Genomic DNA, 26,127 nt, shown 5'->3' on the forward strand with positions numbered 1-26,127 from the left:
AAAATGGCCTTTTTTTGTGAAAAGCACCTTAAAAGATTTTAAAAGATTTAAACACTCCTTTGAATGAAAATGGTAACAGATGGAGAAACAGGCTCTCTCAAAGTAGTATCATAACGTCCCATATGAAGAACGACATACGTCACTAAACTTGATGACAACCTCTTTGCAGCCAGCAAAAATCAAAAATTGCCTGGTCACTGCTCTAAATTTTTTCATATTCAGCAACTGATTGCTCGTAGTTTTGGCCACCAGCTGGTCAGCCCTTGGTGGAAGAGTGCAATGCCCTTAACCTGAGGGCGGCTGCTTTGGATCACAAGACGACTACACGTGTCATCTGGTGGAAGGCAATCCATCTCCAAACAATTACTGTCCAACTCACACTGGCTGCATTCACATTCAGACAGCTTGGCAAAGGTGTGCAAATAATTGCCATCTAATTTTAAAATGCAGACAGATTGCCAGCACGTTGCAATCAATCTGAGTCAATCTGCACCAATAAGCACAGCTCGTCTATGACACTTGTTTTTGCAATAAGGGACTCGACTCAACTCTCTTGCCATCTGGTTGTATTCTGGTTATATATCTATATAAATCAGTATTTGAGAAGAAATCTTTGAATTTCTGTTTAATTATGAATTTCTGTGGATGTAGGGTGAAACAGATTTGTGATTTTCACCAACTGCTTACAGTTAACTGCCGTATTATCACAAACACTGACCCCGTTCAACTGCAGCCTAATAGCAAAATAGCACTCGTTTTGAAGATGGCAACTGCCTGCCAGTTGCAGACCCGGTCCACGTCAACAGCTATTTCAAAGGCAACAAGTTTGTTGCACTTGGCTACAGTAATTTTGGTCGTCCTGCAGTCTCCAACCACTGTTTTCCCTAGTCTGACTGTAGAAGCTAGTAAGACCCATTGAATCTAATAATATATAAAGACTTAGGAACTCAATCTAACCCATAAATACACTCAACATGCTATAAAGGATCAGATTTGTAGTTTCTGCAGATTTATTATTAAATATTAATTTAATTCAGTTCAATGCATTATTTATGAAGTGGCAGTCATCTCAAGGTGCTTTACACAGCATCACAAAGACCCTACAATCATCAAAACAATGAAGGAAGAAAAAACTACGAGTTTTCATCTGCTTTAACCTTTGTCTGCTTTTCCATTAGCTCTAAATATGACTCAGACAGATAACTGATCTCTCCACTGCGCTGCTATTTTAATCTGTTCTGTTAGAACCCAGAGTGTCCAGGACCACCTGAGCTGAAGCGCCAAGGACACAGAATAGAGTAGCTGACATGTTATTGGTTAGTGAGGGTGCATTACCTGAGCCTGAGATCCATTCAGCATCAGATAATAGAGCTTATTGAGGATGCTCTGATGCAGCTGGTCCCAGGAGATACTCCTGTCCTCAAGTATAAGAAATGGAGGCCCAAACCTGCGAGAGCAGAGCACAAGTGAGGACGGTAGAGCAGAGCAGAACAAAAGAGATTTGAGAGTAGGTTTTGCATTGAAAAGATAAATAAAAAATGATTGCTATTTATAATTAAGTATGTTGGCAAGTAATTAAGATTAGAAAACGTAGTCTAACCTGAATTCATTGAAACACTAAGTAAGTGAAAAGCAGCTGTAGGCTTATTAGGAATGTGCCAAACTATCAAATGTCAAGTGCATCAAGTTGTTACAGCCAGCTGTCTTGTACTGACATGTTGTCCAGGAACAAATAAGAAACCAGTCTGCATTTCAGCAATGCATCCATTAGAATTGGGTTCTTCCACCTATGTTAATCCAAAGCCTTGCATATAGTCCACATACAATTACAATAACACTTTAAGTTTTAAATGCATTTAAGACATTTACAGTATAAACACAAACACAGCATCAAAGTTCCCAATGCTTTGGCAGCTAACTGTTTTGAAGAAATATTGGTGCAACTCATTCAGTTGCTACAGAACACAACAGTATGACAGCAACACCAAGCTTTTAATGTCGCAGCATCGTACTGGAGAAGACCTGTTTTTCCTCTCTTAAAACCTCCCCGCAGCACAAAGTGAGCTCAGAGTGATGAAATAATTTGGAGTCAAAGAACTTGAGTCGCCTTAACCTGAACGACCCTGAACGGGATCGTTTTGATTGCTACTGTGCGCCAGAGCATGATCTGTAGGCTGAATGGGAGCAAATCTTTACAAGCTTCATAATATCACAGTCTCAGAGGAGCAAAGCTGTTGAAGTTGCACATTTAAGCACAGATTTGGACTGTTCGGGTATCCACATGATTCTATTATAGTATGCAGCGAAATTCCACTATGGCATTTTAATTAGGAAATAATTAAACATCTGTAGATGTATTGCTTTTTCCAGATCATTTTGGGAATAGATGGCTGCACAGAGACACTCGGACATTTATTGTAGCCGCACAGACGAGTCAGGTGGCATGTGGACGGATGAGTCTTCAAATGTCAGACCCTGACATTATCAAGCCTTTCAGTAACGTCTCTACGTGGATTTGTGGAGCTATAAGATCAAATCCCAAAGTGCACATGATGACTGAAACTAGATCACAGGAGAGCAAAATAAATCTGTCTTGCCTTGTGTCAATAAGAGGTTAGACTTATTGATCCCCTGTGGAGAGAGCGTTATAAATTGAAAAGTATTAATAACAGCGATGTGGATGCTTTTGCGCACTGTAAGCCCCATCCAATCTGCCTTTGCAAGGACTCGTTTTAGTAAAATAGTAACAGCAAAACATTCACGTGCAAGCCAATAAATCTTTGCTCAGTTTAAAGTAAGCTTGAAATTTGTCTTGTAAAAGTCTGGGTCACATATCTTTTTATTTACCTTCTCAGTGACGATACTGTCAGGTAAACTTTATCAAAAGTTTGGATTCTCTGATTTGTAATGCTGTTCAGTAACTATGGGATGCTTAACCTCAAATAAATACAAGCATCCAATCAGCTTCTTCCATTGTTTCTTCCATCTGTGATGCTGCTGAAATCTAACATCAGATGCGGCACATTGCAGGTGCTAAGCAGTGACGAGCACATGGATCTAACTGATTTTTTTCACAGGTCAGAGGGTTTGATTTGACCACATTGTTTAACTTGGCCTCTAGTTTCAACACTATTGAGTTGAATGTATGTTTTAGCTGCACAAATCTAAAAAAATAAACCCCGCTGAGTCTGGGGAATTCACGTAACAGACATACAGGTCAAAGTCAAACAGGAGTTAGATGTTGATGCTGAAATAACACAGCAGGACTAAAGGAAAAGAATGAACGACAAAATCTATTTAAGACACAGCAGAGCAAGAGAAGTGTCTGCTTCTGTGTATGATCAAGGTCTAAAACACAGTCTGACTGCAGGATGGCACGTCCTTAAAATGCATAAAAGATATCTAGGTTACCTTAGATATCTTTACACTTGGTTCTTCTGTGCTCAAAAAATTCTAGAAGAACCCATAATTGTTAAATAAACTGCTTATCTGAGTTAAAGAGATGTACAAAAAAAATCAATACAAATGAAATGGATAATAATGACGATGACAACAGCTCACCTGACAGCTTGCGAGCCAGATCCTGCTGTGTTGCAGATGAGGAGGAGGACCTTGGAGTTACCCTGGTTCAGATACTCAGAGGAGAGGGTGCCAGATGGAGGTAACCTCTGACCATCAGGTCCAGCCGTGAAGGCGTAAGGGGAGGAAGGGAGGCTGTGGTGATACCCTGACCATAACAGAGGAAGCAGGGAGAAACTGTTTAACACGGCACAATTACATTTGTCATGGTCTTTTTGAAGCTTGCTGTTCACAATCACTATATCGTCCATATCACTGCGAATGCTGGGATAATCCATCAGCCAATCTTTCTCTCCTTCTCACTAAGTTGTGCTTCTTGGTGACAAATCATCAAAGCAATTGGCTACAGCTCACCAATGGATATGTGTTTCTTTTTAATTGCTTCTTATCATATTATAATGCATGAAATCTCTGCGTCTGTTTCTTTGAACAATGAATGACAGGTTGGAGATGCCCAACCCTACCCCCAAGACCCCACAATACTTAGAATCCTCCTTTTAAGGCGGAGACTTATTGCATACTACTTAAGGAGTCCACCCTTTTCTGATGAGAAACATGGCCTCGGGCTTGTAGGTGCTGATTCTCCTCTGATGTGAGTCAGAGATCATCGTTTGATTATGCCAAACACACTCAACCCCTTGGCCCCAAAATTCTCTCTATAAAAGTTTTCAACAGGCCAAAGGGCAGAATATTGAGTGTCAAGAAACTGCTTATTATATTTTCACCAGCAACAAGCAACATCTCATGACAGGATCGCATCATTGGTTACTCTAACCCAAGTTGTGCCCAGTCTTAGGAACAACTGAAATGAACCAGGGATGAAAAAAACCCCAAAACAAAACATTGAGTTTGTGAATGAAAAACTGTTATGCAAAATCAACCATTTAATGTGACACGTTTACACTTTCTTCCAAAAGGATCTTTAAAAATCTCCATTATGGTAAAATTGTTCTTATTTACCCCAAGCAGCTGTAAAAGAAGCTGCATCTCGTATCGCTCGCACTTACAAGACAAACACGCTGCTGTGATTAATGTTGAGTAATAGTGGAAGTTGACACAGAGGGTTCAACCTCTTGACTCCCAGGAAACATAAACTTTGACACTATCAGAGGATTTAATTAAACTGTGCTTGTTTGATCTCAACCATGCAATTAATCACTGCCATGTTTCAGCTTCAACTTTCAATAAACACACATGCGCACACATAAATGGTGGCAAAAGGACACACATTCATCACCTAAGTAGAAGTACAAATATTTGTTTTAAAGAATACTCTTGTAAAAGTTGAAGTACTAATTCAGTTTTTTTACTCAAGTAAAAGTGAAGTGCAGGCTCTGAAATGTACTAGTAGTATAACAGTAAAACGTATCGCGTTGGAGGACACTTCTACAAGCTATGTTTGTGCAAAGCTAAGTGAACTTCATGTCATATTAAATATGATAAGAAAATAATACCCGGGTTCTGTCAGTTCTGTCTTACATTTTTCTCTACCTCTGAAAGTGAGCTTCTCTTCTGTCTCTGGGAAATACAGAACCTGTACTTTTAGAGATACACATTGCTGTAGGGTCTTTACCTTATAACACTCAGTGCATTGTCATATGTTTTTGTGCTTTGGTGCTATATAAATACAACTGAATTGAACACATTGTGTTACAAACTGCACAGCTACAGTTTGTGTGTTTGAAATTACTTGTCACATTACTCTTGTTACTCTTTTTTTATTGCACTATACAACTTAAACCCCTTGTTTAAGTTGTATAGTGCTATAATTGATGCATAAATTTGATGTTTAACTTAGTTTGAACATAACAGTGATGCAAAATAATCCCCTCAAATCCTTTAGACCTGAAGTAATGAACCTGTTATGAAAATGTAAGGAGCAAAGATATATACGTTTGAATGTAGAGAACAAAAGTTGTCTGAAAATTTAAATAGTCAAGTAAAATACAGATATAGGAAAACTCTACAGGAACAAGTCAAAGGAGCTTGCAAAGAAAAGCGTCTGGACTTCTTTAAGTTGCTTGAAGACGTTTCACCTCTCATCCGAGAAGCTTCTTCAGTTCTAAGGTCAAATGGTGGAGAGTCCCAGATATAAACCTAGTGGGAGTGACCCCCCACAGAGGGACAAAAGGACTAGGTTTTGTAGTTCTTTATTTCCCACCTCTTAATAAAAGAAATCTAAGGAAAGCAAGCGTGAATAGATGTAAAGCTGAGATAAAGTGCCACCAAAAAAGCGAGAAGGGAGACTAATAAGGCGTAAAAAAAGAGCTCAGTAAAAGAACTTCTTTTTGAAACGAGAAAGGAAAAGTCTGCAAAAACACAACACATCTCCGACTTCTAATTCATGTCTAATTAAGTACATTTTTTTTGAAAAAAAAAATCATTTAAATCTGACGTATTCTAAAACAATTTTAAAGATGTTAAGAATTATTACTATCAAACAATTAGAGACAGAGGAACATATAACTCTTGCTTCTGAGAGGACCAGAGCAAAAAGCACTTTTAAAATCAGAAAGTAATATGTCCTGTGTGGCGAGCGGTATCATAACCGATATGTCCTGAGGACACTGGGAGAAATACCTGCCAGACTGTTATTCTCACACCTTCATCTATCCCTTATTGAGATGGATAGAGCAGACCCATGAAGTGAAAGAGGTTTTTGTGGAGTAGAAAGTGGGAGGAGTGGAAGGTATCAGAGTGGAAAAGAAAGGAGAGACTGTAAGAGTGAGAAGAGTGTCCAGACCTAAAGGAAAGAACAGTTGTTTGTCATTTGTAAAGAGTGATTTCCAAGCAAAGCCTTCAGGTGTGAGAGACACTTGACGAGTGGAACACTGTATGCCTTCTCGTGTACGTACTGACTTATTTCTGATGTTATAGTAATAACGAGCACATAGAGAGAAAAAGTGAGGAAATGTGGGGAAAGAACAAGAGAATCAAACCAATAACTCCTTGTTTAAGATGCCAGGGTGTACGTGGTATCATTCTCATTGCCCACCGGCTATCAGGTCGACCCACAGTAAGCTATTTGTTGTTGTTATTGCAACAATGTCCTGGCTGCTGTAAAATTCTCCTTGTAATCTGCTCTTTGTAATTAAAAGATAAACCCTGAGACTGAAGTGGATGCAACTGAACTAAGTGGAAAAGAGATACAAAAAAGAGGATTATGAGGTGAAAGAAACAAAAACAGAAACAGAAACTGCTCTTGGGAATGGAGGTGGTGTGTACGGCAACATTAATTAAACAACTCAGTCCTGCAGAAGACTCCTCCGGCATTCATTCTCGTCTTAACTCGCCATCCTTTAATTTTTCCTTTTTTTTCTTATCTTATCCTCTCTCACTGGTACTCTATTTATCATTGTCAGTATCTATTTTCCTTTCTTTCCCTAAAAAGTCTCCACCATCTGAATGTTAGGGATGAATCAGCCCTCAGCTACAAAGAAGAGTCAGGTAATGAAGGATAGCAAAAGTGGTAATTGCCACATCAGGAGATTATTGAGAGTTTTTTAGACCTGTGAGATGGGTGAAGGACAGATTGTTACACCTGGGAGGACAAAGCAGTCTTTTATAAAGTATGTTACTCTTCCTTACTGTAAGCTTTAACACAGCCTAGCTGCAGTTTGCTTTCATGCAGACATATGCAAGCTTCAACTTTCACATCAAAGTCTGGAAAGCCAATGCTAAATAATGGTATCTGGCTACAGTGTGGTTTGTAGCTGGTGAACACAAATATCTTTAAGATGGTTAAGATGGCATTTAAAAATGAGAGCCTACAGTGCTGCTTCTAGTATCGACAGAGGATTTGAGTCAGCATTTGCTGGAAATGTGCCCTTGATCATCCCATTACTTTGCAAAATTCAATTCACAGATGAAATGTTTCAGACAAAAGTCAATTAGGAAACACTTCTGCTCATTGCTGAAGTGTAACAATAAGGTTGTGTGAACACTCCGGCACATAAATGATGAGAAAAGACACTCCTTCCAAGCAGTGCGGGAGCCAGATCAGGGACACGTGTCAGCACAATCCACATACCCGACCAAAAATATCCAGGTGAACCCGCTACCTTACAGTCTTGAGCAAATCGGAGGTCTTGGCAGCAAACACTCATCTGACCACACAATGGCTCAGATGAGAGCAAAGCAGCTGAGCCTCATGCCAAGAGCAAAATTACAGATTAGGCAAGCTGCACAGAAGGAACTGAACACACCTGATGCTGCCCTATTTTTTCCTCTCTTCTCTATGTTCCTTCCCTTAAATGCATCCATTTAACCGTCTGTCATATACAGCAGGAAGGCACAACGTTGTGTCAAGAGTGGTCACCGCACAAACCCTATTAAGAGGAACAACACATGCAGACAGTAAAGAGGACAGTATATGAAACGGTGCAGTCGGAGCACAGTCTGCTGCACAAACTTCGTGATGACATAATTTCCAAATCGCCCAAAGTATCTTTTTCTGCATTTTGTCCTGTTAAGCACTGTTCTGCTAATCTTAATCTTATTCTACACTCACCAGCCACTTCATTAATTTAACCTCGCTAGTAGCAGGCTGGACCCTCTTTAAAATGCCTTAATTTTTGTCGTGCAGATTCAACAAGGTGCTGGAAACATTCCTCAAAGACCATGTTGAAATCGTGGCGTCAGTCAGTTGATAAAGGTTTATCAGCTGCACATCTATGACGCAAATGGTCAGGAACAATACTCAGGTGAGTATGACAAGAAAATATCCATCTCCCACTCTATTACACTGCCGCCACCAGTCTGAATCGCTGATACAAGGTAGCATGGATTCATGTTTTTATTTTGGTTACACCAAACTGTCTCAGCAGAAATTGAGACTCATCAGAGCGGCCAACGTTTTTCCAGTCTTCTGTTGTCCAATTTTGCTGAGCCCGTGTCAATTTCAGTCTCGGTTTTTGTTCTTAGCTGACAGGAGTGGCACCCGGTACGGTCTTCTGCTGGACGTGTTCTGCAATCAGAGATGCTCTTCTGCATACTCTGGCAATAACGAGCGGTTATTTGAATCACTGTTGTCTTCCTATCAGCTTGAAGCAGTCTGGCCACTGTCTGACGATGCCAGAAGTCTTTTCTATTTTCTCTTTTTGGACCTTTCTCTGTAAACCCCAGAGATAGTTGTGTTCATCTAAATGCCTAAATGCACTGAGTTGCTGCCATGTGAACGGGAATATCAACAAATCAAACAACATGGGAGAGCCCTCTTTTGTAAAACATCTATAAAAGTGGAACATAAACAGAAGACTTTTTTTCTGCCCTGCTGACTGGTTACTTAAACATAATTAAGATGTGTTCTGAGCTCATCGTACACTAGATGTTTCAACATGCTTGTGGAAAGATGAAGCATTCAAGCCACCATTTATGCAGGCATTTATGCACTGTTTGTGTTCTTCTTAATAAGGCTGCTGAGATGACAGTAGCTCTTATTTCCCACATGAGTTAAGAACACTTTCCAGAGGCAGTTGTGGTGATCAGGGCAGTGACTGTAGACACATGAAATTTCTTTTTGCCTCCATTCTCTTCAGGTTATTTTACATGATGAATTCTATTGGAGGGCCACGAGTTCCCTGATGAATCTTCCTGGAATATATTTGCTTTTCTGCGCTTAGTTCGCTTTAGGCGGCATGTAACTGTCTTAATGGAACTGGAAGGAATATGTACTTGGCAGCATTTAATTTGCATGTGTGATGTCTTTGTCTCAGTGCGAGTCTATTTATGTATGTGTTCATAAGCACATACATCTCAGCTCTGCACACGCACAATAATTTGTCTCATCATATCAAAATTATAGTTAATAGTTAATCATAGTAGACAAATTTAAACGGTGCACACCATTAGAAACAATTTGAAACTTTATTTTATGTTCATTTGTTTGTACTAGTTTTATTTTTATATTATACAAAGTTGAAATTCCATTTTCATTCAAAGTAGAAGGAAGTCACCATTAGTAGAGTTATCAGTCATTTATTTTTTTTAAAGCTGCATCTGTTTACTTTATTGTCTCTTTCTGTCTTGACTTTTTAATGTACCATTTGCTCGGCCCAATTAAATATTGTCTAATAAATATTGATATTGTTGGATTTTCAATCTAATGTGCCGACCACATAAATAAGACCAGTGTGTATAATCCAGGGGATTCTCTTTTTAATAAAGCCCAGCTGGACAGCCATAGTGCAACACTTGCCGCCCTGCACCTAGCTCAAACCTGGACCTACTCTCTCCCTTTCCCATCACTCTATTTATGTGCAAATTGCCCAGACTGTTAAGGCTGAAATAGGACGATATTGTGGCGCTTTAGACCTAATTGATTTTTCAGTGTTTTCTACCGAGAGGCCTCCTGCTGCTGCAAAACCTCATTACTGTACTATGGAGCAGTTTTGATTCAATATACCCCAGAACGTTTACAGATAAAGTTAAACAAAATCCAGCCCAGCACATTCGTGCACACAGCCAGAAAGAAATCCTTCTCAAACCGCTCTCCACTAAACTTGGTTACTTTTCTTGATGTTGAAATTTAGGCTCTCTATCCCTTTTTTTTTTTTTGTCTTGCTGTTACATGAAGGGCTATTCATTATTCATATATTTATAATGATGATAGAGGAGAGAGAGCTTTTGGGCCTTTGTACCTTCATCATTAGCATCCTAATTACCCTTGTTTTCCCACAAAGAGGAAATGTGGGGAGGGGGAAAATGTTGGAAAAGGACAAGAAAGGAGTCAGTGGCTAATGGAGCCTATTCAAAAACAAGTTATTTGCAAAAAAAAAACCCCTAAAAATATCACACTTTTATATTCAGTTTTTTCCACCCAGAGAAACTTCTCAGTAGCCACTCAGGTGGGTAAACCTAACTGTGAAACAGCTGATCCGTCACTTTCGTCCAGACTAAAATATCTGAACAAGTGTTAAAATATTGTCTCCAAATTTTGCGCAGATACTCTCCCAGAGCCTTCCAGTATGTCTGCAGACTCTTATTCTGTTTACATTTTGTTCAGACCTAAAATAGAAAACATGGTTAGAGAATTATCTTTCTCACATTTGTAAAGCAGCAAGGTTGGCATAGCAAATATATAATTTTCTGTGTTGCAGAGGTAAAGAAGAAAATAATCATCTGTATTTCTGACTGCACGTTGAGAATCTGCTGTGCGGTAATTTGCCTTATTAAGTGTTTATTCTGTGCCACTGTGTGCTGTGAAAGCACATTTTCAGTCCACGTTTGCTTGCCTTGCTTCCACCATGAAAAGGTAGCACTATTCTGAGCTGCACCATATAACTTTGCTATAAGTCATCCTACAGCTGTCAGAAACACGACCGCGAGATAGAGACTCCTGAGAATACATCATATAGGTAACTGCGTACTGCAAATTTGTATGTGTCAGTATTTTAGTAAAACATAAGCAATAACGTAAGTGCTGCAAAAATTTCTGCCAACTGAAACAAATTAGTCAAGAAAATGAGACATGAAATAAGGTTTTTGAGCCTTTGCATTGCTGGTTTCACATTTAATAACCTTGGCAATAAAGTCTATACTCTGTGACAATTACTGTCGGTGCACAAATCCAATTTGGTCACAGATGATCTGGGAAAATTAGCTGCTCTTACGTGCCACAAAACGGTTTCGTTTATCATTTCTGTAAATCAAAGATTAAACCTGAAGGGATGGGACATGCTTGTAGTGTCTATTTCATCATGAACACATGCATTAGTAAGGCTGGCACATTCTTACTGAGAGTTGACACAAATAAGAGAAGACAAGCAAACCCATTCTCCAATTCCGATCATCTACCACAACTCACTCACAATCTCATAAATAAATTATTTTTCAATTTTGTACCAAGTCCCTAAAACTATTGTTTTTCTGCTCCTACTCCTGCCTGGTGAGATCTGATCCCAATTAAAGTAACTGATAAAAGTGGAATTCATACATGAACCAAACATGAGCCAAACTAATTTGCATCTCTTGGAAGGAAACAAATCTCGGACCTCCGGAGGAGGTTGTTATGTGAGTACGCTATTCATTGCATTCAGTCCTAAAGGCTTTCTATACAGTCATCTGTTTGCTTCTCGCTGGGCTTCACATTCCCACACAAACTGCAAAACAAACTACATGACAGACAGCAGCAATATCAGAGCTCTGCTCAAAATAATGAATAACTAAATAAATGAAAAAATGTGGCTTGCGTGAAAAGATCCTGTATAAAATTACACTCCATTTCCCTCAGAGCAATCCCTGCTATTTCATTTGAGTATGACTTTCTTCTTTCTTCTTCTCCAGCAATACCTACTGGTTAAAAATCCACATGAGTCCTGCTGAGCAATTTTGCTACCTGCACTCCCCTTCACCCTTTCTCTTAGCGATCTCCATATCTGCATATGTATCAACACTTGCCACTGGAGCTGAATGATAATCTGAGATCTCAACATAATATAAAATATCTTTCTTTTAACTTTTTTATTTAGTTGTAACGCTGTTTGTTTAAGTTTCGATAAGCCACGAACAACAGTACGGTTTAATTCTCGAAGGTTATGCCTACTGTGATGAAGATTAATGTCCTTTGCACCAGCAGCTCGACTTGAAACACTCCACACCTTCCCTCTGTGCTTCAGATAATAAAATTTAATTACTCTCCAAATAAAAGCTGCCCTGTATTATTAATGTAAAAATACTTTTTCTAACAACTGACAAGAAGAAATTAAAGATCCATATATCATCTGTTATATCCACAATGTCATGCCGAGGTCTACATGGCAATGAGTGTGTAAATTAATGCAATACATGCTAAGACTCTCCTGTGATTATGAGGCGTGACAATTTATCATTTTCATCTGATGTTCACAAGAACAAAAGTCACTTTGACACAGAATAATTATGTGTGATTCATTACAGATGCATGCCTGCATATATAGGTTTGTACTTAGTGTAGTGCTTCACCTCAAGGGTCATATAGTGTAAGTCTAATAGATTAATCAATTGACTTCTACAGTAGCGCTGTGTGTGACTTTGTTGTGTAGTAAAACCTTTAGATTTCCATAAAATAATAGATTTCAGAGTGAAAACTTTAGGTTTTAAAGTTAGACTGAAGGAGTCCGGGAAATAACCTAATGTCCTCAGAAGGGATGGAAACGTGTGAATGTGTTTTTGACAAACGTTTGTGTTCCTATGCAAGTGTGAGTGAAAACACACTGTATGCCTGCGCCCTCTCCCAGTATTGTGACATTGTTTTGACTGCGAAGTGACAATACAAAGGCCTCCTGTTGAGAAAGTGAAGAGTCTTAATTTTTCATGAGCACTTTGAGCTCTGAAATAAATTATTGATGTCATTCTTTTTCCAGGGGTAACAAAATCTCTCATAAAGGCTTTGTTGTTGGTTAACTAGAAGCTGTTCTCTTAAAGTAAGTTGTGGGGTCAGTGGCAGGTGCTGGTTTTAAGTCCGGAGTTGTCTTTTTCGGGGTGAGGTGCTGCGACTGAGAAGGGCAAGCTTGGCTGTGCCACATGACCAGTGAAGTGAGGATGCACCTTTGCAAAGATGTTCTGAGAAAACTGAAGAAAAAAAAAGTTTATTTCAGGGTTGGTGAGTGTGACACCTCAGGATAGTAGATCCTGAGGTGTCACACCTCGGGCGTCTAGCTTCAGAGACTCAAGGTGTTTTCACACATAGACTGCATCTCTGAACTTTTGTACATGCTATACATCGTTCAACAGAGGTGCACATGAAAATGCAAAAGTCATATCGAATATTAGCTACTCTTTAACCTGCCAGTTCATTAATACAAATGTGATCCCAGATTACACCAATAGGTGAGAAGCACAACTAATATTCCCCTGTGATCTCTGTTTGTGAATGAGTTTCCTGCCTCCTATGTGCCCTGTCCAGGCAGCTTCCTTACCTAAACCCCATATAGTACTTCCACTAGCATCTAGAGTGGATTACTTCTTGCTGTGTGCTACAAGGACAGCTGCGGGAATCATCCTAAGCAAGAAGCGCTTCGAGAGCGCAAACCTGCAGCAGCTCGCTCTCTGTGCAGAATTTACTTTGAAGGGAACATGCAAACGCTACCAAAGACATCAACTAATTCTGATAAAACCTAACAGAAAATGGCTTTAGAAATTGACTAATGAAATGTGCACATGGGAAAATGCTTTATGGTTTTTTCACCACTTCTCCGTACAAATAAAACAGATGAAAGCGGCACAAGACATTATTTGCTCTCAGCCTCACCTAAGATGTGCATTTAGAAGCTTCAAATGTCGATGAAACGAGTTTTAGGAGTTGAGTAATCTCTGACTCAGCTTTCTACCTGCAACTCCTTTATGAGACAGAGACATTCCTTGAGGAGACTGCTTATAGTTTTTAGCCTTTCTCGGAAGGAAAATAATAATAATAATAATAATAATGGATTGCATTTATATAGCGCTTTTCGAGAACCTCAAAGCGCTTTACAATTCCACTATTCATTCACACACTGGTGGAGGCAAGCTACAGTTGTAGCCACAGCTGCCCTGGGGCAGACTGACAGAAGCGAGGCTGCCATATCGTGCCATCGGCCCCTCTGGCCAACACCAGTAGGCGGTAGGTGAAGTGTCTTGCCCACGGACACAACGACCGAGACTGCAAGCAAGAATGGGTGATCAAGAATATAAAAAGCCCCTCTCTTAAGTGTTACCTTAAATGACAAGAGAGAATTTGTTCTTGCCATGATCTGCGACACTCAACATCCTAGGTACAATAATTTAATTTATGTGCGAACAAAAAGATACGACAAAACTCAAAGTTTCTATTTGAATTATGTTGCCGTTCAGACGTGACATGTAATTTCATTTGTTTAGGTGCTATCATGCATAGAGAAACAGAATGAAAGGAAGAATACAAAACACCCTGCGGACAGTGACCCTCTCCTCAACAAAGTAAAGTTTCAGCTTTTGAAAAACACGGTGGTTAATGAAACATGAGGACTCGGTGGAAGTGAAAAACGGTTACAAGTGTAAGTGCGAATTAGTGTGAATAAAAGTTAATCAAAAGGACCGAGGGAGGCTGACAAAAAGAAAATTGGAAATGAAGAAAAAAAGATAAATTGCCAAACGAGTGTGGGAAGTCAGTGTCTGCAGTGCCTTTGATGGACAGCCTGTTGCCATGGTTACCTGAGTGTTGTGCGGAGCCTCCACGACTGGAGAGTGAAGGAGCCTGGAAGGCATAGACAACATCGCTATCAGCAATTGCAGTCAGGTCGTCTTCATCTGAGAAGGAACGCTGGAACCCCGTGGAATACAACTCCACCAGGATGACCTAGAGAGACGGCACGAGAGAGAAAGATTATCCATGTTTGTTTCTACAAACGAGCCTCATGCAGTGCTTGCACAGCTCGTTTCTTTCGGTTTCCTGCAAGAATGTTTCAGACCTGAAAATAAAGGAATAAACACACACACTGAGTAACACTGCTGATCAGGTATAGAGAGAGATTTGTCACTTTGTGACTAAAACATCAGGACAAACAGTGACGATACAAGCATCTGCAAAGGGGCTATAATTAGTAAAATGTGTTTTCAGCGATGTGTATTTCCTAGTTCAATGTTCAGGAGCTTGAATGACACTGCAACTCACCTTTGTGACTGTTTTATGGATTTAATCACTGAAGTACAAACTGGATAGTTGTGGTTGGATGAGCCACATGATTGTAGCTTACTTAGCTTGACTCCTGCCAAGAACCTTTAACATGTGAGATTTTCTATGTCTCGTTGCTCGTATCTAACCATGCATGCAGTAAAGAGTGTCATGACACTTACTGCTGACAGAGCAAAATGATGATGATGAAGTGCCTGAAGTCTAAATACAGTACTCAGTTAAATATGTACACTTTTTCTTTATTTAATTTAGTCCCAACAAACAACATGTTAAAAACCCCCACAAAAGACTGATGATCCTGTGAAATAATTTATGAACCAACAGAGTTGTTATTGCTTTTTAATATAAATCATTTTTATTTTATTTGTGTTTATTCAACATTTAAAAACACCAGTTTTACGTCTTTGTGGCATCATGGTAACTGTACATTTTTCCGCACAGAGCAGTGCTATCTTAAATCACGTGATCACATGACATGGCGAGATGATGTCCAATCAAAATCAAAATATTGCGATGATCATGTACCTGACAGATGAATAACTGCTTCAATAGGAGAATTTCTGTTGACAACATGTCACTCCACAGTCATCAAATACAGGCAAACACCAAAGAGGCGCCTCTGTTGCGCGATGCAAAAAGCATAACAAATACTCAGTGATGCACAGCTCAAAGCAGTCCTTGAAATCTTACAGCTGCTGTGATGCAGTGAGTGATGTGTGTGTCGATTTATTCTCAGCCCAGCACCTGCCGATACTTTGGTGTGGATGCCTGTGTATTTTTTCCCATGTGATTCCAGGTGGCAGTGCAGTGGTTAGAAATGTAACCTCACAACAAGAAGGTCCTGGGTTTGAATCCAAAGGGGTGCCTTTCTGTGTGGAGTTTCCATGTTTTCCTGTATTGACTCTCTTCGGGTACTCCAGCTTCCACAGTCCAAAGAGATGCATGGGGTTAGGTTAAGTGGTGAATTACCTAACCCCATGCATTACCTGTAGGTGTAAATGTTTGGCTTCCTCTATGTGTCAGCCCTGCAATACTCTGTATATGTTTATCTGATCTGCCATTCAGTCACCAGGCTTTCACATAGCTAACACAGATTTTTAATGAAGCAAAATCTTTACTGTGTGAAGTATGTTTCTGAAGTATTATTGGCTTTTTCAATCCCTAAAAGCTGTTGGACTACTAACAAGAACTAGTGGGAGTTTTGCTGCCCTACACCATCAAGGGCCGGTGAAGAGTGTCATTACTGCTTAGTGCGCCAGAATGAGGTGAAGAAGACACCCTCAAAAAAGGACTAAGCTGAAGCCATAATGTGAAATTTATACTTCACCAGAAGCATTTTTAAAAAGCACTTTTCAGTTTTACAAGAAAAAAGACTAAGGATAGGGGCTAATTACTCGATCTGTCGAATCCAGCTCAACTAAATGTCCTCAACCATCCCACTGCTATTAAAGAGGAGTGCATCTGATTCACTTTCTTGTCAGTGTCTCACACAAAGTAAACGAGGCACTCGCTGCTAAAAAACAAACAGCACTTTCATGTTTAACTCATATTAATGGTACTTTTTTTCTTTTAGGAAAGCAAACTTTAGATAATGAGCCTCTTTCTGGCTTCATCCTTCCCATGTCTGTCTTGCACAGTGTACATTGTATATTTTCTCATGATGTCTAACAAGTTTAATTGCATGGATGGGACTGACACTGAGCCATATTACAGGCAATAATCCTCCAAATGGAGGCAGCTGCACTGGACAAAAAAAGAGGGAATAATTGCCTGCATGTTAATCTAAGCACTTTGAATCCCCTCTGAATGGGAATCCATCTCTCTTTAAATTTCTTTTTGTCAAAACCACAGAAATGATCACAATGTTACAATTTTACTTTATTTTATTTCATTTTGTATTTACTTTGTCTTCATCTGTTATAGTTCAGCTGTTCTGCCCTTTGTCTGCAATTCTTTTGTATAGCCTGATGGGCTTATTGTGTAAGTTCTAGTGTATAAAGGTTGATGTACACCAAACCGCACCAATAAAAAATATATGAAAATATATTTGTGCAACAGTTAAGATAACTCATACTTGGATACATACACATTAGAAATACAATAAACGGAACTCTCCACTCGGTACGGATTGGTCAGACCACACCCATCTCCTGTATCTTGTGGTGCAACCGCACTTACAAAATCAACCAACAAGCTGACAAATAGTACACAATGTGAGTGTATTGCATTTCACTTCTGTCTTGATGAGGGCTGTTTGAGTGTGTGCTGCTCGCTTGCTGCTATGGACCCAGCTTCGGCAAAGCCAACAACATTCATCATCTGTTTCAGGACAGGGCAATGACTGATGAACACACACCTCTGGAACTTTTCCTTTGACATTTTTACCTATTGGTGACATTCAGCTGGAAGTGTGTGCATTTAGTCAAGCGTACAGATGCACTCAGCTAGAGAAATGGCTTCTGCTTACTATTTTACTCATTAACCCTATGATTAGAAGCAAAACACAAAACATCCTGTTTTGTGTTTGTGTTGTTCACTATACCGTTGCTACAAAATTATTTGGGGGATATTGCTAATCATACATGTTATTAAAACAAAAGCAGAGCATCTTCCCCACATTTGAGGCCATGGACGCCACAAACTTCCTATTTTTGGAAAAGGGCAACAGAGGACAGGGAAGGCTTGCTGGGGGAGGAAGTATTTCTACCTATTTCTACCTACAATGTAAAAGAAATGTGACAGATAGGTTGAATAATCAATCCATGGCAGAAGGAGGACTCTTTAAAGAACTCATCCATGGCAGGCATACACTGTTTCAGTTAGCTGAAATGATCAAACATTCTCTCACTTTTTCTGTTTGATTAAGGTATAATGTATTGTCATGGTGTGCCATGATGTGAATTTAAAACTTGTCTTAAATATTAAAAAACGTCATTAGCACTGTGACTTTTGAAATTATAAAATACAGCAGTAGTTGAGCTATTAATTAAAAAATAAATTATGAAGCAGTTGCAGCGAACAACACATTTAATTGACATTAAATTCAGCATTAAATGTTCAAATGAGAGTTCTTAGAACAGGATATAAGATTTTAGAAATGCTGCTTTGACTCCACTGTCTTTGTGTGTCTTTCTGACCTCATCCGCTCACGTGTCTGGTGGGAGGGACTAAGACACGTGGACAGGAGTCAAAGACAAAAATTAAATATTTGCAACTTGGGAAATAAAAAAGAGGCATGTTCTAGTTTTACTTTCTACTCTTTTCCCTCCTTTGTAATTGTGTGCCCCATTTGTCCTTTGTCTGTTTACCTTGTGAGTTTATTTTTCTGTGTTCCTGTGTGTATTGTTGTATACCCAGTGCCTACGTTATCACATTTGGCTTAGTTTTTTTTCTTTGTTACTTCCTTTGAACTTTCTGAGAACCGTTGCAATCCTTTTTTTAAAATAAAACCTTGCTTTTTGTTCCTCTCACTGAGTTCTTGGATTCACCTCTGAACTGATCATAATCACTTAAAGATATTTTTAAGCAACCTAATAATCTGTACAATATGAATACAATAGCAGCTAAAAGTCTCAAAAGTAGGTCCAGTACAGATTATCTTTCTTTTCTTTTGTTTTTTTCTCTGCTTGGGTAGAGAAGGAGACTTATTATTTATTATTTAGTCATTGGGAACTCTCAAGGGGCCGCAATGCAACATGGTCATGATCAGTGTAATCCACTTCTTCTGTACACTCTGTACACTGTGTGAGTACCTGGTCAGGAGAGATGTTGCCCTCCGCTGCTACCAAAGCTCTCAGACTGGACAGGGAGCCAAACAGCGGTACAGCCAGCCCCACTCGCAGATGCCTCTGACCCTTTGTGTTGAACACCAACGTCACACACATTGGCCTATGAGATAAAAAGAGGAATAAAGGGTGTGAGTGTGTTTTTCTGTAAGGAAAGAAATGGTAGAGCACACTGGGAAAGATCAATACATGCTCATGAACACAGCAGTAAGTTATTCTGCATTTTTGTTTACATTGTTACATATTTTAAACTCTGGCATGCTGAGTTATTTATACAATATATTTGTATGCAGATACACACACGTCTTTCTCACATAGTGTGAGTAAAGACACGTACATATAAATCTTAACTGGAAACTGACTAATCCAACTGTGCAGCATTCAAAAATGCCAGGGGCAACAAAAACACATTGGTTTGTTAAAGAGACGCTTTCGGGGATAGCTGGGTCTTCATGAACTCCAGGTATCAAACAGCAAAATAAAACCATTGAGCTGTTTAATATCTAATCAGTTCAGGGAAAAGATTTCCTCTGACACTGTTATATCAAATCTAATTTCCTGAGCATAAAACATCACTTTGTGATCTCATTTAATATCTCCTATGATTTAACTCGTCAGATTTCACCTCCGAAGGGTTTCATCTCTCCCTAGTGTTTGTCCAGATTTATGCATGACTGGGCAAGCTGAACAAAACCCCTGCAGGTCCCTCAGGAAGCGGCTGTATGCTGGGACATGTCACAGCAATATGAACACTTTCTGGGAAGAATCAAGGAGTGAAAATGATTGCGGGGTGGGTTTGGGGTGGATTGGGACAAAAAGAAAAAAACAAAAAACAGGAGTCAGTCTGATCCAAAATCTGAGAAAACTGATGGATGAGTAGGAAGAAAAGCCCTGATAGGCTACTGGGTCTACCCTCTCTACTTATCTATATCTTTGCTCTCAATAATCCCTATTCATCATTAATTAATTCATTACCTGATTACAAAGACATTTTTTTCTAGTGACATCTGAAGAAGTTAAGACCTAAGTTAAGAAGTTCAAGCAACACGTGTATTTATCATGTGGAGCATGATGAATCCAGTATGCTCATGAAACAGTCAGCGCTTGTATTTTTTAAGAATGCTTAAGGTCCGTGGTCCATGTTAATGCCGTTTTGGCACTTGGTTTGGTAACCTTTCTGCAAAGCTCAGATCACAAATTCAAAACTTGATTAAAATGCCTGGAATAATTAGCATTCTTCTCCATCTTCTCTCCAGGAGATACTCGAAAAGCAGAGTTTGAAAATCGCTGAAAATCACTGATGATATAAATTGCATCCTTTATAAAGAGTAAAGGTATAAAGTTTTTTTTAGTGTCAATTACTAAATGGTAAAAAGTGCAGCTTGACTGTGTGTTGGTATGTGTGCTATCTTACATGTTGTGTTTCTGTCATTTGTCAAATATACATTTCTCCCAAAGGAGACATTAAAGGCGACTCTAATCTAATGTAATTGTTATGACTGCTGTTGTATTGTTGTCTAATATGAAAATCCCAGTGTGCAGGTGCCTCTCTGTGATTGGTGGATCCAGAGGACGGACCATACGGATGGCTAACGAGCCGGAGATGACATATATCACAGGTTTTGAACTCCAGGCCTCGAGGGCTGGTGTCCTGCAGGTTTTAGATGTGTCCTTGATCCAACACAGCTGATTTAAATGTTTAAATGACCTCCTCAACTCCTCCTACGTCTTAAAGCTCTCCAGAGGCCTGGATATGAACTAATCATTTGATTCAGGTGTGTTGAACCAGGGTTATATATAAAACTTGCAGGACACCGGCCCTCAAGGCCTGGAGTTCGACACCCCTGACTTATATGATGACACCGCCATGGTCTCCCATTCATTCATCCTTGGCTCTTCCCAACCAGCAGACCTTTGGAAACATGCCCAATGCTGTTCACCATATACAGGAATGTGCAGGGGTGGACTGCCTTTTTGTTTGATTATAGTTTTCTTCTGTTTTTCTTAATGAGTGAAGCAAGCTGTTGTCATTTGGTTTGATTCTTTTGATTAGGTAAGTTTTGGCATTAAGTCCACCCCGAAGCTATAACCAGCTCCTTTTTGGTGTCAAAAAACCTAACGAGTCAACATATTGTAAATAAATCATTATCAAACTGTACCAATTGTGTGATGTGGCTGCTTGGGGTCTGACAAAGATGGATCACCCTCATGTTGTGGTCCGGCCACACCTAGATGGGCCATAACATAATCTAATCTAATCTAAAACACACAATGTAAGATGTAGGTAAAATCGTTTAAAAAAATAGTTTTATCCTTCTACTGTACAATGTGGCCACTTTGCTTTGCAACCAAACCACCTTCAAAATGTAAAAATGACCAAAGAACAGTTTATTTAAGGTGTGGGTGTCACTATCAAGCATCAATAGATTTTTTTCTGACACATGTTCACAGAAGCAAATTTGCACAACCTTAAAAATCTTATTAAAAATTACTTATGAAGTGGTAATCATTAATGAAATGACACAAAATTACCCAATAAATGCTGAGGGTTTGTTGTCATTGCATATCGTTAAAATATTTCCAGGAGAGGGTTAAAATGATAAGGAAAAATCTAAAATACAGAAGACATTAAGGAATCCCTTCATGGCTTTGTACTGTGCTTTGCTGTTGAGTGTTTGTTTGCTACTGATTATTACAGAGTAAAGAGAAAAACTCAGAGCGAGGAGTGAAAGTAAAGTTGCGCCATCCCATTTGGAAAGAAGGTAGTGTAATCGCTGACACCTCCACTTCCTGTTTCTCCTCATGCATTATTCAGGTGAATAAAGTGTTAGCAGTAGGGATGCTGACAGAGCAGATGGCAGAGTATCTGAGCAGTTGTTTTGTGTATGTTACTCCAAGACGAGATGAGAAGTGTGGGATGACGCTTGAGACGAATCGGAAATGGAGATGTCATCCTACAAAGCAGTCTTTTTGAAGCATCCTAGCTCTCTGTGGGTTTAGAGTCTGATAGTCTCGATTAAACAACAACCTGCGAACTGCAACAAGTGCACAGAACTCAAAAACATTCAAAGTGCTCTTAAGCTTGATGCTAGATATATAAATGATATTTATAGTTATTTTCTTGAGCATTGCTGCAGTGCTTTCCCAGTTTAGATGCTTACATGTACTATGAGCATTAACGTTTTTTTCAGAAAGTGCTTGCTTGAAATATTATTTCTATCGCATTAACATGTATAGTAGTGTTACTATTGTGCATCGTCTGTTAAAAGTCTGTGAGCATGGTCTCTTCACATAGACAGCATCAGTGTTACACACATGCCTTGGAGGTCAGAGGCCATCCAAAAAGGTCACTGTGGTCTCTCAGCTGCATTCTGATCCCCAATATCCTTTTACAACTATATGTTAAATCAAGTTAGTATGGTAATGAAAAAAAGGCAGCACAGTGGTGTGATGGTTAGTGCTGTTGCCTCACAGCAAGACAGTCCTTCGTTTAACTACAAATAGTCTCTTTTCTTTTTGCCTCTCCAATCAAAGATGGATATTTTTGCACATTTCTCTATGAGCGTACTATCTGTTTATGGTTGTAATTAAGCGCATAATTTAGGTGCCCCTTTTAATATGTTTATTATCATATGATTGACACTTGTTGTACTATTCTATGTGTAAATTAAGTGGGTCTTAAAGTGTACTTCAATTTATAATGCCTGTTTTGTCAAACGACATAAACAAGAGTGTGAATCCACTCTGTATTTTTATTTGATTTCATTTTTTATTGAATACCTAAGTGACTGGAGCCACATGTCCCCGCTACTCTGGCACCCACACTGCATAGACGTTGACAGACTTGTATGAATTGATCGGGAAAAGGTTTCCACTCGCAAATGACCTTTTAAGCAAACGTGGTTGTCATCAAAGCAAAGCACTTACATTTTTCCTTTTGCATTTAGTGGTGGTTGCAGTTGTTCTTACATAACTTAAGACATTAGAGCAAGGCAAACATTTTAAAAGACAGCCAATCACTCCTATAGCGCTACTGAATTTGGCTGTTTTTCTTTTTAAAAAACAGGAGAAAACAGAATTTAAAGACAAATTGCAGCAAAATGAGGGTTATTTTTTCATTCATTTGTTTATTTTTGTTGGCAAAACTTGTTGCTTGCATTATTCACAACTACTCCCAGCCCCAAATAATACAGACTTCAGTGATTTTACTTGGGGTGTTTCATCGCACTTCATGCAGCTACCTGTGGAGCCACAAAAGCTTTATATTTGCACGGCATCATGTTTTTCATGTTCCCAACTGCAGTCCTGCATTATGATAGTGTATCTTTGTCAAAAATAAAATATCTGTGCCACTTGATATTCCCCTAGAAATTAATAACTGGAACAGCAAGATACAGTTGGATAAGAACTGATCAGTGTGTGAGATTTGTAATACAAAAAAACCCCCAAATAATTAAAAAAAACAACCATTACAAGTCAATTCAAAGAAAGCAAATTTTATGACAGCATTAAAAGCATTATGAGACCTGCTACAGCCTGCTGATGTTTAGTTTACTCCTGTGTATTTCAAAGTATCGCTTCAGTCATTTTTCCAGTCTGTCTGTCACAGCCTTTTTCTCTTATGTAACAGGAAGTATATCAGGTTGTAATTTTTTTGCCTATCCACTCATGATTTTCACACCTTGTGTCATTCATTATAGTGATTACATACAGTGTGGTTATGAAACAAGCACTTGTACAATTACAAAATGAGAAACAGGCTTCATCCAATCAAATACTCTATACACCTGTGCAGCCTAGCAGTATTGTTAGAGCCTACCCATATGACAGATACCCAATGAAAACACATATCTACAACTACAGCCACTTAAGAATAGTAAGTTAACCTAAAATGCAAGTCTTGGGAATCTACAGACTTCACACAGAAAGGCCCCAGTGATGGCTGCACAGTAGACTGAAGTCATGTGACAGATTTGTGTTTAGAACTTTTTTGACTATTTTAAATTGAATAACAGTAAGCTTGGTAACAATGATGCCACGACTGCTCAAGGTTAAATATTGTAAAGTTAGGTGATCGGCAGAAAACATTCCCATTCTGCTTTTCTCATTCTCTCTGCCATACTGGCATTATCTACAGCACCCAGGCCTTGATGTCATGCTGGCAGCCAGACCCTTCTGTCTCTCTGGGGGTCTCAGACTTATCAGCATTCAGCTGGGATACTGCTGCAGCAGGACGGTGCAATGAGGCCACTGTGTGTGTGCATGCATATGTGTGTGTGTGTCAGGTCAATGTTTGGCCAGCAGTAAGTTCAAGCTGAACCTGAATGAATTTCTCTGTGTGCTAGGCTATGGCAACTGCAGGAACAGGCTGCATACTGTCACGAGACAGTGAGTGCCTGAGCTGCAAAAATGAGTTTGGAGTTAGCTTGGTGGATGCAGAGAAGATGCAGAAGAGTGACATCTGCATTCCTGAAAATAGGAAGATTCATTGTGTAGCAAATGAAGGCAAACTGAAAAGCTTCCAAAGCCTGGAACATATTAATGCATTTAACCTAATGTAACCTGTTACTGTTAACTGGCCTTGAATGTGACTGTGAATGGTTATCTGTTTCTCTGTGATACACTGAGATACACTGGCAACCTGTCCAGGGTGTACGCTGCCTTTCACCCCATAACAGATGGCTTAGACTCCAGCATATTTCATGTCTTTTTAGATGCTTTTTGTAGGGGCGAACATTTGTGGAAAAAGGGAGATTGCATATGAATATCATAGGACAAAATCTACAGTGTTGTACCCACTACTGTATAACCTAAATTCAACTGCACGTCATTTTGGATAATTAGACTGAAGCTTAGTTTGAATGTGAATTAGAGCTTTGATATAAATTCTTGGTCCATTTGCTAATGAGAATGATATAAATCTAATTTGTAGCACAACAACTGGTGAAAAAAGTTAATCAAACTTCTCATACAGTTTTAAGAAGAGATCTAATCAGGCAAAATACTTTAAATCAGCACCTCTCCACACGAGTAGAACTATCAGTTCAAGTTAAAGTCTAGTTAAAGTTAATTCAGCTGAATGAAAAGTAATTAATTTGCAATCATGAACCCACACAGCTAGTAATGCATTTTGTATGTATGGTGAAAACTATCAGTGATGTGTGGATGAGGTTGCCTGTGTTGCTGTGCCTCTGCTACTTCATTTGGATGGCAAGAAAACAGGTGTCTCGTACGATTTTTGTTGTTCCTTGTATACCTTCACCATTATCTCTGCTGTCAAAATAAAACATCCCATCTGACTCTATTGCTAGCTCCCTTTCTCCCCGCTCACACGTCAGAGCCGCACTGTTTTACCACAGAACCTTGCTGGCATGCAGCTTCTTGGGTTAAAAATGGAAGCACAGAAAGTGTGTGGTCAGGAACCTCGGTTGACCAGCATTTATCACTTTGATATGAACATGGCTGTTTTTGGTGTATAGAGCATGTTAGTATAAATGCATGCATGTTTTTCTATAATCTAAATTGGCAACATTTTGGAATGTTTTGCGGTGTTGTTTTTCTAATGTTTTTATTTACTTATGGAGCCTAGAAGGTACTATCCATATCACTGTTATCTGGTGACAACCTCATATGTTCAGTGTCAACTGTCAAAAAGCCAAGTAAAGGTTTTACATGACTGCACAGCAATCTGTGAGGGATTTTCCTTGCACACCAGACTATTGTAGAAAGTTTGAAACACTTGCACTAAAACTTAACACCTTTAGAGACCACAGGGAGACCAAAGTGAACAACTAAAAATCTGCACTAATGTTTAATTAAAGATGCCGAGAACAAGCAAAATGCAGTTTGTGAAGTTAAAAAAAAAAAACTAGTTTGTTTTTTTAAAAATAAGTTGTTACCCTATGCTCATAATAAGTTATATTTGATGTTATAATTAGTAAACAAACAGCAACAAATATACTTTAGACTGGATCTCATGCCTTATGTATCATGCATTACCTGGTTTGTCGTAGAGGAATAGGCAGAGAGATGCATAAAAATGGATCAAAGGTGTTGCTCTGCTTAAGGCAATGGGGGCACGTCAGAGAAGACCTGGGGACAGAGAGACAGACAGCTTTTTTAATCAAAAGGTAT

General features: G+C 39.1%; 1 protein-coding gene across 1 annotated transcript in view; it reads right to left on the reverse strand.

Moving 5' to 3' along the window:
* The window catches only part of usp43a (ubiquitin specific peptidase 43a), a 125,496-nt gene that overhangs the window by 45,968 nt on the left and 53,401 nt on the right, over positions 1–26,127 (reverse strand). Inside the window, exons 4-8 of the mRNA XM_040024678.1 lie at positions 25,993–26,085; positions 18,961–19,096; positions 14,728–14,872; positions 3,562–3,727; positions 1,336–1,447 (exon numbers count right to left, since the gene is read on the reverse strand). Coding sequence (XP_039880612.1) covers positions 1,336–1,447; positions 3,562–3,727; positions 14,728–14,872; positions 18,961–19,096; positions 25,993–26,085 — 652 coding nt within the window. The remainder of the gene's footprint in view (positions 1–1,335; positions 1,448–3,561; positions 3,728–14,727; positions 14,873–18,960; positions 19,097–25,992; positions 26,086–26,127) is intronic.

Source organism: Simochromis diagramma, unplaced genomic scaffold, assembly GCF_900408965.1.
Source record: "Simochromis diagramma unplaced genomic scaffold, fSimDia1.1 OVJJ01000302.1, whole genome shotgun sequence".
In the NCBI taxonomy this organism is placed as follows: domain Eukaryota; kingdom Metazoa; phylum Chordata; class Actinopteri; order Cichliformes; family Cichlidae; genus Simochromis; species Simochromis diagramma.